Source organism: Podarcis liolepis, assembly GCF_965112155.1.
Source record: "Podarcis liolepis genome assembly, chromosome: 13".
In the NCBI taxonomy this organism is placed as follows: domain Eukaryota; kingdom Metazoa; phylum Chordata; class Lepidosauria; order Squamata; family Lacertidae; genus Podarcis; species Podarcis liolepis.
This window is the reverse complement of record NC_139573.1, coordinates 926,121-937,479: the sequence shown is the minus strand read 5'-3', so window position 1 is coordinate 937,479 and position 11,359 is coordinate 926,121. Positions and strand designations below refer to the sequence as shown.

The following is an 11,359-nucleotide window of genomic DNA, read 5'->3' as shown; positions in this document are numbered from 1 at the left end:
GGCTGTGTCTCCTCCCAGATACATTAACTGTGGGGTACCGAGGTTTATGCAGGCTGGGTCCTCCCCACACCCACCCATTTTAAACCCTTCTGAAGGCTTTTAGCAAAAATTGGGCGAAACGCGGTGGGCTGGCTGTCCCCTCCACCGATGGTGCCAACTTGAATAAAAAATATTGGGGGGGGGAGTAAGCCCCACCCGACATAATCGATACAAGCTGCCGTGCACACACACACACACACCATTTGAATGGCAACGCCCATCAACTTTGGGGGCGCCTGCCCACCTCAAATATTTTATTGGGGAGCTGAAGGGACCTTAGGAGTTGGCTCGTCTGTAGGCAAACTAAGGCCCGGGGACCGGATCCAGCCCAATCGCCATCTAAATCCTCCCCGTGGAGGGTCTGGGAATCAGCGTGTTTTTACATGAGTAGAATGTGTGCTTTTATTTAAAATGCATCTCTGGGTTATTTGTGGGGCATAGGAATTCGTTCTTTTTTCCCCTCCAAAATATAGCCTGGCCCCCCACAAGGTCTGCGGGATAGTGGACCGGCCCCCTGCTGGAAAAGTTTGCTGACCCCTGGCTTGGGGGCTCAGTTTGGACCATCTCTTGGGTTTTTGTATCTCCTTCCCTTCTCCTCCTCCCCACCTCTAGCCCCAAGGAGACCCACATTGCATTCACCCCCAGCCCACCCAAATTTCCTCCCCACCCCCAACTCCCAGCAGGGTTGGTTTTCCAACAAGCCAGGCCTGAGGTGGCTGTTAGAATGACCTCTTTCCTGCTAAGACCAGGAGGCCAAGCTGTGCAGGGCACAGGGGGAATTGTGCCAGGGGACTGGACTCCGTTATACAATGGCAGTGATGATGATGATGATAATAATAATAATAATAAAGCTGAGATTCCTGCATTGCAGGGGGTTGGACTGGATGACCCTTGGGGTCCCTTCCAACTTCACAATTCTAATTCTGTGATTCCTGGCACCCACAAAGTCCTTGTGAACTGGAGGAGGAAGTTGGAAGAGGGCCGTTCTTCTCCCCGTCCTATTTCAGCTCCGTGTGCTGGATCGGACTTTCAACCAGGTCCCCTGGAAAACCAAAGTGAGGTGCTCTAGCTTTCTTTCTGCTGGGGGGGGGTTGGGGTGTGAGAGGAAGGACTAGAGGCAGGGAGGGGCACCCACGACGCTCGTCCCAAAACCCCAATGTGCCCAAGCACACATTGTCCTGAGCACCTCCTTCCCAAAGCCCAGTGCCTGCCTCACTTATCTGACACGGGGAAGGCAGTGCAAGGGCCAGAGGGGGCATAAAAATTTTGCACTCGCTCCTGCCCCCCATGACAAATGTGGTGTGCAGCCCGGGGGTGGAGTGTGGGAGTAGTTTTGCGGCCCACTTGATCTGGGAGTAGAGCAGGGGTCAGCAACCTGTGGCCCCTGGGCCACAAACAGCCCATGGAGGTCATTTAAATGGCCCACGAGCAGCCCCCAAACTGAGCTGCCTGCTTGGCGAGTCCCTGCGCGCTGTGCAAAACCGACACAGCAGGGACTCGCTTCCGCAGGGCCGAAAATCGCATCCATGGAGACGCAACCCGGCCCACAAAGCGATCTCCACAAGAGTGAACCGGCCCTCTCTTCCCGGCCCTCCTCTCCCCTCTCTGTCCCAAATAGCAGCCACAAACCTCCCATGGGTTGCCAGTTTGCTCCTGGCGGGGCCCAAGGTGATCATCGCCCGCCTTAAGCCCCAAACACCTGAGAGGCTGCCTCCTCCCTTGCAGGCCTTCAACCCCAGGTGATTTCGATGCCCTCCTGGCAACTCGACTATCCTCAGAAGGTGGGTCTCCTCTGGCAACCCCCAAACTACAACTCCCAAACACCTCCATTCTGGTGAACCTGGGCACCCAAGACGTCTGTTTTCAGGGCCCACCCTCTTCCCGGGGCTGCAACCTGTTTAAAGCCTTTTTCAATTCCGAATTTTAGAATCAGGCAAAGGACGGGTGATAAATTTTAAGGCGTTGTCAAGCTGGAATGTTGATTGGCAGAGGAGGTCCGACCGAGATGATCAAAGGTCTGGAAACCGAGCCTGATGAGGAACGGCTGAAGAGCTGGGCTTGCAGCTGGCCTCTTGCAAAGCTCATCTCAATGGGCAGCTGCGCTCTTGCAAAGCATACCCACCTCAATAGTTCTGGCTCCCAGGGTTCCTCTTCCTGAAAGATTTGGGGAGTCAGATCCCTCCCCCACCCAGGTGCTGCCTCGGTCAGACCCCCGGCTGGAGTTCTGGGCACCCCAGTTTGGGAAGGAGATGGCAAGCCGGGAGGTGGGCTGAGAGATTGTCAGGGGTCTGGGAAACGAGCCTGATGAGGAACGGTTGAAGAAGCTGGGGAAGTTTAGCCCGGAAGAGAGACTATGAGAGGTGATACAGTAGACAGCTTCAAATTTCTTTGTCGAGCAAACTTATTTTCTCCCGCTCTGGAGGGCAGGACCTGAACCCGTGGCTTCAAGTTGCGAGAAAGGAGATTCTGAATAAAGGAGCCTAAGAGCCATTTGATGGTGAAACGATCTCCCTTAGAATCACAGACTTGTAGAGTCGAAAGGGACCCCCAGGGTCATCCAGCCCAACCCCCTCTGCAATGCAGGAATCTCAGTTCAAGCATCCCTGACAGGTGGCTATCCAATCTCTGCTTAAAGATCTCCAAGGAAGGAGAGCCCACCGCCTCTTGAGTGAATCTGTTCCACTGTCAAACAGTTCTTATTGTCAGAAAAGTTATTCCTGGCGTTTGGCCGGAATCGCCTTTCTTGTAACTTGAAGCCGTGGGTTCGAGTCCTACCCTCCAGACCAGGAGAAAAGAAGCTTGCTCCATCCTCCAGCCCTTTAGGTGCTTGGAAACGGTTCTTTCATCTCCTCTTTTCCAGGCAAAACATTCCCAGCCCGGAAAAGCGGATGGAGGGCTCCCCTGCCAGGGATTCCTTCGCCGCGATTCCTGCATTCGCAGCGGGTTGGACTGGATGACCCCTGGGGTTCCCTTCCGACTCCACAATTCTAAGAGCGTTGCAGATGAACCCTGTTTATGCTCAGGTGCTCCTCCCGTATGATGGCAACTGACCTGCACCTCCGCCAGCCGTGCCAAGCGACCTCCAGGCTGGACCCCCTCTGCTCTTTCTGCCCCCCCCCCTTCTGAGCTGGGGCTGGAAGCATCTCAGCCTGCGCTGGAGGGGCAAGAACCACAGCCAGGCCACCGTCTTCCTCACACGCTTTATTCCAAAACAGAGAAGACACTCGCACTCACGCCTTGGGTCCGGAAAGATCATGCCTTATTGGAAAGGGGCTGGGGGGGTGAGAGCGGAGGGGGGAGGGAATACAGGCACCCAAAGTCTGGGGGAGGGGGCTGCTGGTCTTCCAAATGGCAGGCTCCTCCGAATCTCCGGCTACCTGCATCCGCGTGCCCCACATGCATGTGGGGCGCCTCCCCCCCCAACAAAAAAAATGAGAAAGAGGGAAAGGGAGGGAAGAAGGCAGAGGCGCTGCTGCTGCTGCCCCCCCTCCTCTGGGATCCGTCACATGCTGCCCGGGTGAGTCACAGGTTTGGGGGCGGCAGGAAGTGCCACGTTGCTGGTGTGAACAGATTGGGGGTGCTGGGGGGCGGTAGGAGAAGTAGGAGAGTTTGGAGGGGCACAGGAAAAAAGATGGAGAATGGAGATCATTTGGTGCCCCTGAATTCCCCGCTGCACTCTCTCTCTCTCTCTGCCCCCCAACAGGCGGGGGCAAAATGCCTCCTTGCCCCCCCCCAAACGCAGAGCACCCCCCACCCCACCCTCGGCTGGTGGTTCGGTATTTACATCGTGCGGTTTGCAGGTTCCTTGGCCAGGAGGCCGGCTGCAGAGCTTGCCTGGCCGCCACAGGCTCTCAGCCCCACTGCATGGGGGGGGGGCAAAGGGGCACGAGGGGCAGTGGCGGGGGCAAGGGGGGGTAGCCGGCTCACGATCCCAAGTCTACGCCAAGCCCATCTCCTCCAAAACGCTCCGGGGCGACTCGTCTTCCTGTATCAGGGAGAGAAGCAGAGGGGAGGCGGGTTCAGAGGAGGGGAGCGGGAAGTGGGGGAGGGAAACAGCCAGCCCCCCTCCCCATAAGACCCCCAGCCCAACCACTACCCTGACACTTCCCGGGGGAGGGAAGGCTTTCTGCGCTTGCTCAGAGGTGCACTTGATGCCCCGTAGAGCAACTAACAAGGCCTTTTTCCATTCTAAGGGTTTGTGGGTTCCAGGTGTGCCAACGTCCACCATGCAGGGGGGTTTTCTTCGGGGGGGGTGGCAGTGGCTGAGGGTGCCAAGGCTGCTGCGTCTCCCCCCTCCCCACCCTGAGGATTTGCACTCGGCCCCAGCGGCAGGCGGCTGAGTCGCTCACGCCCACTGCAGAGAGGGGGAGCGATGGCTGCCGGTGACTCATTGCATGCAGAAAGCAGCCACCGCAGCAGCCAGGAAGGCAGCGATCTTGGGGGGCTCCTCCAGCAGCAACCCCCCCAAAAAAAATTCCTCTGCGGAAGCAGACAGAAAGCAGGCATGTCCAGGGCGGCAGCAACAACAGGCTGCTTGGCCCCACAGCTGGAGGGAAGTGTATGGTTTGTTTTTGGGGGTGCAGGGAGAAGGGCCCCCCCAGTCCTTGCCACCCCCCCAGTTCAGGCATGCAGGACCCCCATGCAGGGGCCCACCTCTACCTCCTGCAAGAGGTCCGCCTGCTCAATGGCTTTGAGGACGCTTTTCTTGGAGGTGTCCTGCACTTCTCCCCCCATCAGGAACTCGTCCAGGATGAAGTAGGCCTTCTCAAAGTTGAAGATGATGTCCAGCTCACACACCTGTCCGGGGGGGGGGGGAGAAAGGGGGCGTGAGAACCAAGCAGGGGCCCCCAACACACCAACCCCCCCACTGCTCCCAGGATCATAGCCGTCAATTTCCCCCCCTTTAAAGGGAAATTCCCTTATTCCGAATAGGATTCCTCGTAAGAAAAGGTAAAAGTTGACAGCTATGCCCAGGATCCTGACCCTCCAATCTGGCTGCGTTTCCTGGGGGGGGGGGGCGCCAAGCGGCTGTGGCGCATTAGCAGCAGGAATTAGCTGGGGCGGCTGCCAAGCCCTCGTTAAGCCCAATTAGCAGCCATGCTTAGCTGGATTTTGTGGGTCTAAGAGCGGGCTTAGGAGAGGGAGGCTGGAGGGAGGCTTTCTATGGGGCAGGGAAGTGGAGGGGGCGGATTAAGGAATCAAAATGATGGCAAGAGTAATTAGTGGTGGGGTTTGGCCTCTGCCCTCCTGCCTCCCCGTGGGTCGGAAACTCTGCTTTCGGGGGCTTGGGGGGGGGAAGGGGGAAGGGAGCCCAGGACCTCTTAGGACCCCCCTCCCAGGTCTGCCGGTGCCCCCAACTGCCTCAGCTTAAACGGAGCTGAACGTTGGAAGGTTCAGGATGGAGAAAACTTCTGGTGCATAGTGGAACTGCGGAACTCCCTGCCACTGGAGACAGCGACACCCAACAACTTGGTTGGCTTCAGAAGAGAACAAGACAATTGGAGACAGCAAAGCTTCTGGGTACAAGTTGCTGGAAAACACAGGGCTCTCCTGCTTGGACCCCGCGTGCTTAATGTCTGACGTCTCATGCAGCTTTTAATCTTCTGTTAGAAGCTGCCCACAGTGGCAGACCCAATTTATGAAGTAATAAATTAATATTATTGTGATTACTACTGCTGGTTCCCCATTGGGGCACCTGGTTCATCATTGTGACGTGGGCTAACATAGGGATCCCCTTTGTCCTGACCCAGCAGGGCTTGTCTCATGGCTCAGAACGCGAGACTCTTGATCTCAGGGTTGTGGGTTCAAGCCCCAGGTGGGGCAAAAGATTCCTGCACTGCAGGGGGCCGGACTGGATGATCCCTGGGGGTCCCTTCCAACTCTACGGTCGTCTTATTATAAGTCCTAATGCTCCTTCAAAGGCCCAGTAGACCTGAAGGAGCATCTCCACCCCCACTGTTCTGCCCGGACACTGAGGTCCAGCTCCGAGGGTCTTCTGGCGGTTCCCTCCCTGCGAGAAGCAAAGCTACAGGGAACCAGGCAGAGGGCCTTCTCGGTGGTGGCACCCGCCCTGTGGAACGCCTTCCCATCAGATGCCCTGTTTAGGGAAGCTTTTAATGTTTAAAACTATTGTATTTTAATATTTTGTTGGAAGCCGCCCAGAGTGGCTGGGGAAACCCAGCCAGATGGGTGGGGTATAAATAATAAATTATTATTATTATTATTAAGGAAATAAACTACTAGCTGACTTTTAGAAGACATCTGAAGGTTTGAAATATGAATTTGGTATTATTGATTAAGGAAAGTATTTTTTCTATTTCTTGTTTCTTTTCTTCTATCTTTCGTTTCTTTTCTTTTCCAGTCTGCATTTTGAAAAAATGTGAAGATAAATGTTTTTTATGTATTGTTATGTATTGTTTCTATTTCTTTTTATTTTCTTGTAATATTTAATAAACTTTAATAAAACTTATTTTTTAACATCTGAAGGCAGCCCTGTTTAGGGAAGTTTTTGATGTTTGACGTTTTCTTGTATTTTTAATATTTTGTTGAAAGCCACCCAGAGCGGCTGGGGGAACCCAGCCAGATGGGCGGGGTATAAATAATAAATTTATTATTAATTATTATTATTATTATTATTATTTATTATTATTATTATTCCAGGCATCTCTGCTCTAGGGTTCAGGACTGAAAGGAGAGAGTTGGGATAGAGTACCCCCCCCACACACATACAGAGAGGGGGGCGGAATACTGGTGCTTTTTACACCCACAAAGAAGCAGGAAAAGAGCGCTCTGCAGTCGCGGAATCCTAGAATTGGGACCCCCGAGGGTCATCTAGCCCAACCCCCAGGAGAAGCCCCTCCCCACAACTCACGCTGCCAAAGTATTTGTCCAGCAGCTCCACGTATCGGTGGATGAGCTCCAAAGTGATGAGTTCGTTGTCTTGGCCCTCGATGGCGCAGCAGAAATACAAGCTGGCGTACCTGGGCAGGAGGGCGAGAAAAGGGGGTCAGGAATCCAGCTCTGCTGCTGCCTGGCTCACCTGGGGGGCAGCCTCCTCCCCCTCCCCACTGCGCCCTCTTGAAGAGGCCGCCAGCTGCCCACCACCACCCACGCCTGCCTTGCCCTCCCTGGGGTGACCGGCCAGCCATTTCCAGGTGAGGGTGGGGGGCAAAGCAGGTGCCTATGCTGGCCAGATGTGGGGTGTGTGGGGCACAGGGCCCTTATTAACCCCGTGCGCACCTGCAGAGGCAACCTTTGGCCACAGAGGAGCCAAGGTGAGCTGAGGGTGCCCCCTGCAGGACAACGCTATCCCTGCAGGCACCCGTAGAAAGGTGCCGTCACCTGGGGTTCACCTGCCCACCCCACCCTCTGCCCCACAGCAGCAGTGATGGGGCAATAATTAGTCTCAGAAGCATAGCTGCCAACGTTTTCCTTTTTTCAAAGGGAAATTCCCTTATTCCGAATAGGATTCCTCGCAAGAAAAGGGGAAAGTTGACAGCTAGGCTCAGAAGGCTTCTCCCTTCAGCACAGCCCTGCGAGGCCGTTCAGAGCACAGAGACACCGAGGGCCACCTTCCGCTTCTGGGCAAGCCTCTGAGGGCCACACACTCCAGGGGGCGGGGGCAGAGGTAAAAGGGGGCGGAACTGTTGCTGTTAAAAATGTATATTTTAGTATTGTACAATGGGGTAGTTCCTGCTGAGACTTCTCCATCTGCGAAGCCAAGAAAGAGACACCAGCAGAGTTCGAAGGAATCAGCCGGGCAAAGAAACACAAAGGAGAGCTGGCAAGGGCCACACAGAAGGGAATGGGGGGCCACACGCAGCCTCTGGGTCTGGGGCTCCCCCACTCCTGCCTGAGATAAAGCAATTTGTGGGTCTAAGAGTCCCTCATTCCCCAGGGAGGGGGGCTGCTTATTCTCCATTCCTGCCCCCCCTGAACGGACAGGGACCAACTCAGGGTGAGCAAAGCTTGGGGGGGGGGGACTTTCCAATCCACACCCCAGGGCAGCTATGGAGAAAGCGACAACCAGGTCACCCCCTTCAAGGTGGGGGCTGGGTGCCCAGAGAAAGTGGCGCCCCTCTGGGCCAAGGGACCTCCTGCAACAGGAGCAGGGCAGGGCCTTCTCGGTGGAGGCACCGCACCCGCAACACACTTTTCCCTGGCAGAGCTGCCCGGAGCCAGACAGAGGCTCCTCTGCTTCCTCCTGGCCTTTTCCAAGCAGCTGCCGCTTGTTTCCGGCCTCCAAACCTTGTCCTGATGCTCTTGTGGGCAAGACGGAACGGGACCCCCAGGGGTCATCCATCCCAACCCGCTGCAACGCAGGAGTCGCAGCCAAAGCGCCCCTGATGGCAGACCTCCAGTGGAGGAGAGGCCGCCCCCTTCCAAGAACCGCAGTGTTGCAAGGGACCCCCAGGGGTCATCCAGCCCAACCCGGAGTCGCAGCGGGTGGGGAGCGGGTTCGAGAGTCACCTTTTGTAGACCACCTTGAGGTCCCTCCACTCCAGGAAGCTGCACATCTTGGGCTTCCGCGCCAGGACCACCTGCATGAGCTCCCTCACCATCTTCTTCTTGTCCTTGTCGGACGTGGCCAAGTACCACTTCTGGAGGCGCAGTTTGCCCTGGCGGCTGAAGAGGAGCATGAAGCGCATCTGGGGGGGCAGAGAGGAGGGGGGAGGTCAGGGGGGGGCCTCCTATGGCAGCAAGCAGCAACCCCCCCCCAAAAAAACCCCCAAGAAAATTATATCTTGCAAAGCAAGGGGTTCCCCTGCAAGCACAGAATGAGGCCCTTCCAAGGTTTCTTTTTTGGGGGGGGGGGGGCACACAGACGCAGCCTGCCGAAAAGCAGCCCAAGGGAGGCTGATCAGAACTTTCCCCTCCAGAGGCAGAACAAAAATTCATTCATTTATTACATTTTCCCACAGTCCTTCCCTTGCAAATCTCAGGGTTTTTTTTTTAAAAAAGGGTTGGGGGAATTAGGGGAGCGGTCCTTGGTTTCTTCTTATTCTTACTTTTACTATGCATTTTGCGGTTTTTATGTCGTGGTTTTATGCTGCGGACAGCCCTGAGATCTACGGCGGCGTACAAAACCAGTAAGCAATAAATGAGTAATAATTTAAAAATGCAATATATATATTAAAAAAACCAATCCACAAAGACCCCTCCCACAGATTCCCAGGTTCCCCCTCCTCTTCCTAAAGAACCCAGGAGTCCGGGCCCCATTCCCTTTCCGGACTTGTCTGACACCCCTTTTTGCTGGAGAGAAAATAATAATAATAATAATAATAATAATAATAATAATAATAATAACAACAACAACAACAGTTCCCCACTTCCATAGCCCATCTGGCAAAAGGATCTCTTTCCTCTTCTTAGGATCTGGCCAACAGCTCATCTCTCGTCCAGCTTCCTGCTCTCACTGGGGCCGACCAGTTACCCCAGTTACGGGAAACCAGCAAGCAGGGGCTGAGCTCCATAGGACCCCTCTCCACTCCTGGGGTTTCTTGAAACTGGGATCTACAACCGTGGCCACAGCTAGCCCTCTCCTCCTCCAGGAATCTGCCTTTTAAAGCAAATTCGCTGGGCTCCTGTGGCAGGGAGTTCCGCAGGGCAACTATGCGCTCCTGGTGCCAGCTGCGTGCGTCGGAGGGAAGGCGGGTTGCGCTCAGCTGAGCAATCCTCCCTGGGAGAGTCACCAACAAGCCTCAACAGGTGAGCCAGGAGGGGCGGCTCAGGTAGGAAGAGGCGGCCACTCCCGGCCCTCTGGAGCAGTGGGAGAGAGCAAGCAGGGGCTTTGCAACACCCACTAGGCGCCACTTCCCTCCGGGCCTGGCCAAAACGCCTGGCAAAGGCGGTGACCCCGAATCCACACATTGGGTTGGAAGGGGACCCCGAGGGTCATCTAGTCCAACCCGCTGCAAGGCAGGACACTCGAACCCACAGCCCTGAGACCCAGAATCTCCTGCTTTAGGAACTGAGCTAGCCTTGCTTCTTTATCAGCGCCCCCCGCCCTTGATGAGAAGCACAGCCGGAAATCCTGCCCCACAAGTGCTGCCTTTGCCCCAGTCTCTCCCCACCCCAGAGGCCTCGCCAGCCAATTCCGCTAATGGCCAAGGAGGAGGGAAGGAGCTGGCAGGCCAAGCCGGCAAGGACGGGCCTCTTCCGTGGGGCGGGGCGGGGGGGGGCGACGGGGCGGAGGCGCCAGGGAGAGGCCGGGGGAGCAGCGGGAGGGAGGCAGGCGGGGCGGATCGGGGCTCCGGAAACCCCCTCGACCCCCGGGGCGCTGCGAGGAGGGAGGGAGGGCGGGATGGGGGGCGCAGCGGACCCCCACCCAGGGGACCGGCTGCATTTGTGGGGGGTGAGCAATTCCAAGCCTTGCTGGGGGTCAGCGGAAACCACCTCCCCCTCCCGCCGGGGACCCCCTTGCCCGGTGGGGGCCGCCGTGGATCTGTGGGGTCTTCCTTGGGGGGGATCTCTTCCGCCTGCCAAGCCCCCGAGGAGGGAGAGGTGGGGGGCGCAGCGGACCCCCACCCAGGGGACCGGCTGGTTTTATGGGGTGGGGTTAGCAACTCAAAGCCTTGCTGGGGGTCACCCCGCTCCCTCCGGGGACCCCCCTGCCCTGTGATCTGTGGGGTCTTCCTTGGGGGGGGGATCTCTTCCGCCTGCCAAGCCCCCCGTGGCGCTGCTCTCCCCGCCGCCTGCCCATGCTCAGAGGCGCCCTTGCTCTGGAGGGAGGAGGAGAGGGGGTCCCTCTGCTCCGGGGGGCGGCCCCCCTCTCCCGGGGAAGGATCCAGCCCCCCTTGCACCCGGGGCCGGAAGTGGCCGCCCTGCCACGTGGGAGCCAGCCCCCCCTCTCCTCCCCCCGGGGCGCCGGATTGGGGGTCCCTCCCCGCGCCCCCCCCCCCGCTCACCATGTCGGGCGTCGCTCCGTGGCGGGCCGTTCGGCGCGGCCCCTGCGGCCCTCCGGCTCCTCTTCCGCGGCCCGAACCTGCCCAGGTGCCTCCCGGCCGGACCCGCCCCCCGCCCGCCCCCCGCCCCGCGGCCGCGCCTGCGCACTGCGACGCCCGCTTCCGGGCCGGGAGGGGCGCCTCTCGCTCCCCGTCGCCACGGCAACCGGGCGGGGGCGGGGCCTGTCTCCCCGGGCGGCGGGAGGGGCGGGGAAGCCGGAGAGGAGCAGGAGAGGAGGGAGGGGCCTCCTCCGGTGACGTCATCCGGGAGGGAAGGGGGCGCGAGGAGGGAGTTCTGGGCACGTGGGAAAGGGGGCGCAACTGAAGACCCCCCCACTTGCATCTGCTGATTTATGAGCCCCCTACCCAGGGTCTGC

The 11,359-nt window shown here is 57.7% G+C and overlaps 1 protein-coding gene across 2 annotated transcripts; it reads right to left on the bottom strand.

Moving 5' to 3' along the window:
- Positions 1-3,225: 3,225 nt before the first annotated feature.
- Positions 3,226-11,067, bottom strand: AP1S1 (adaptor related protein complex 1 subunit sigma 1). 2 transcript variants are annotated; one of them, XM_083472184.1, is made up of 5 exons: positions 10,947-11,067; positions 8,509-8,687; positions 6,911-7,019; positions 4,693-4,836; positions 3,226-4,024 (listed from the first exon to the last, which is right to left on the bottom strand). In XM_083472184.1, exons 1-5 carry the CDS (start codon positions 10,947-10,949, stop codon positions 3,977-3,979), a joined length of 483 nt encoding a protein of 160 aa, XP_083328310.1. In that variant the 5' UTR covers positions 10,950-11,067; the 3' UTR covers positions 3,226-3,976. The 2 variants fall into 2 exon arrangements, with proteins under 2 accessions (XP_083328310.1, XP_083328311.1); XM_083472185.1 differs by having other exon boundaries at positions 4,699-4,836.
- Between the last annotated feature and the right edge of the window lie 292 nt (positions 11,068-11,359).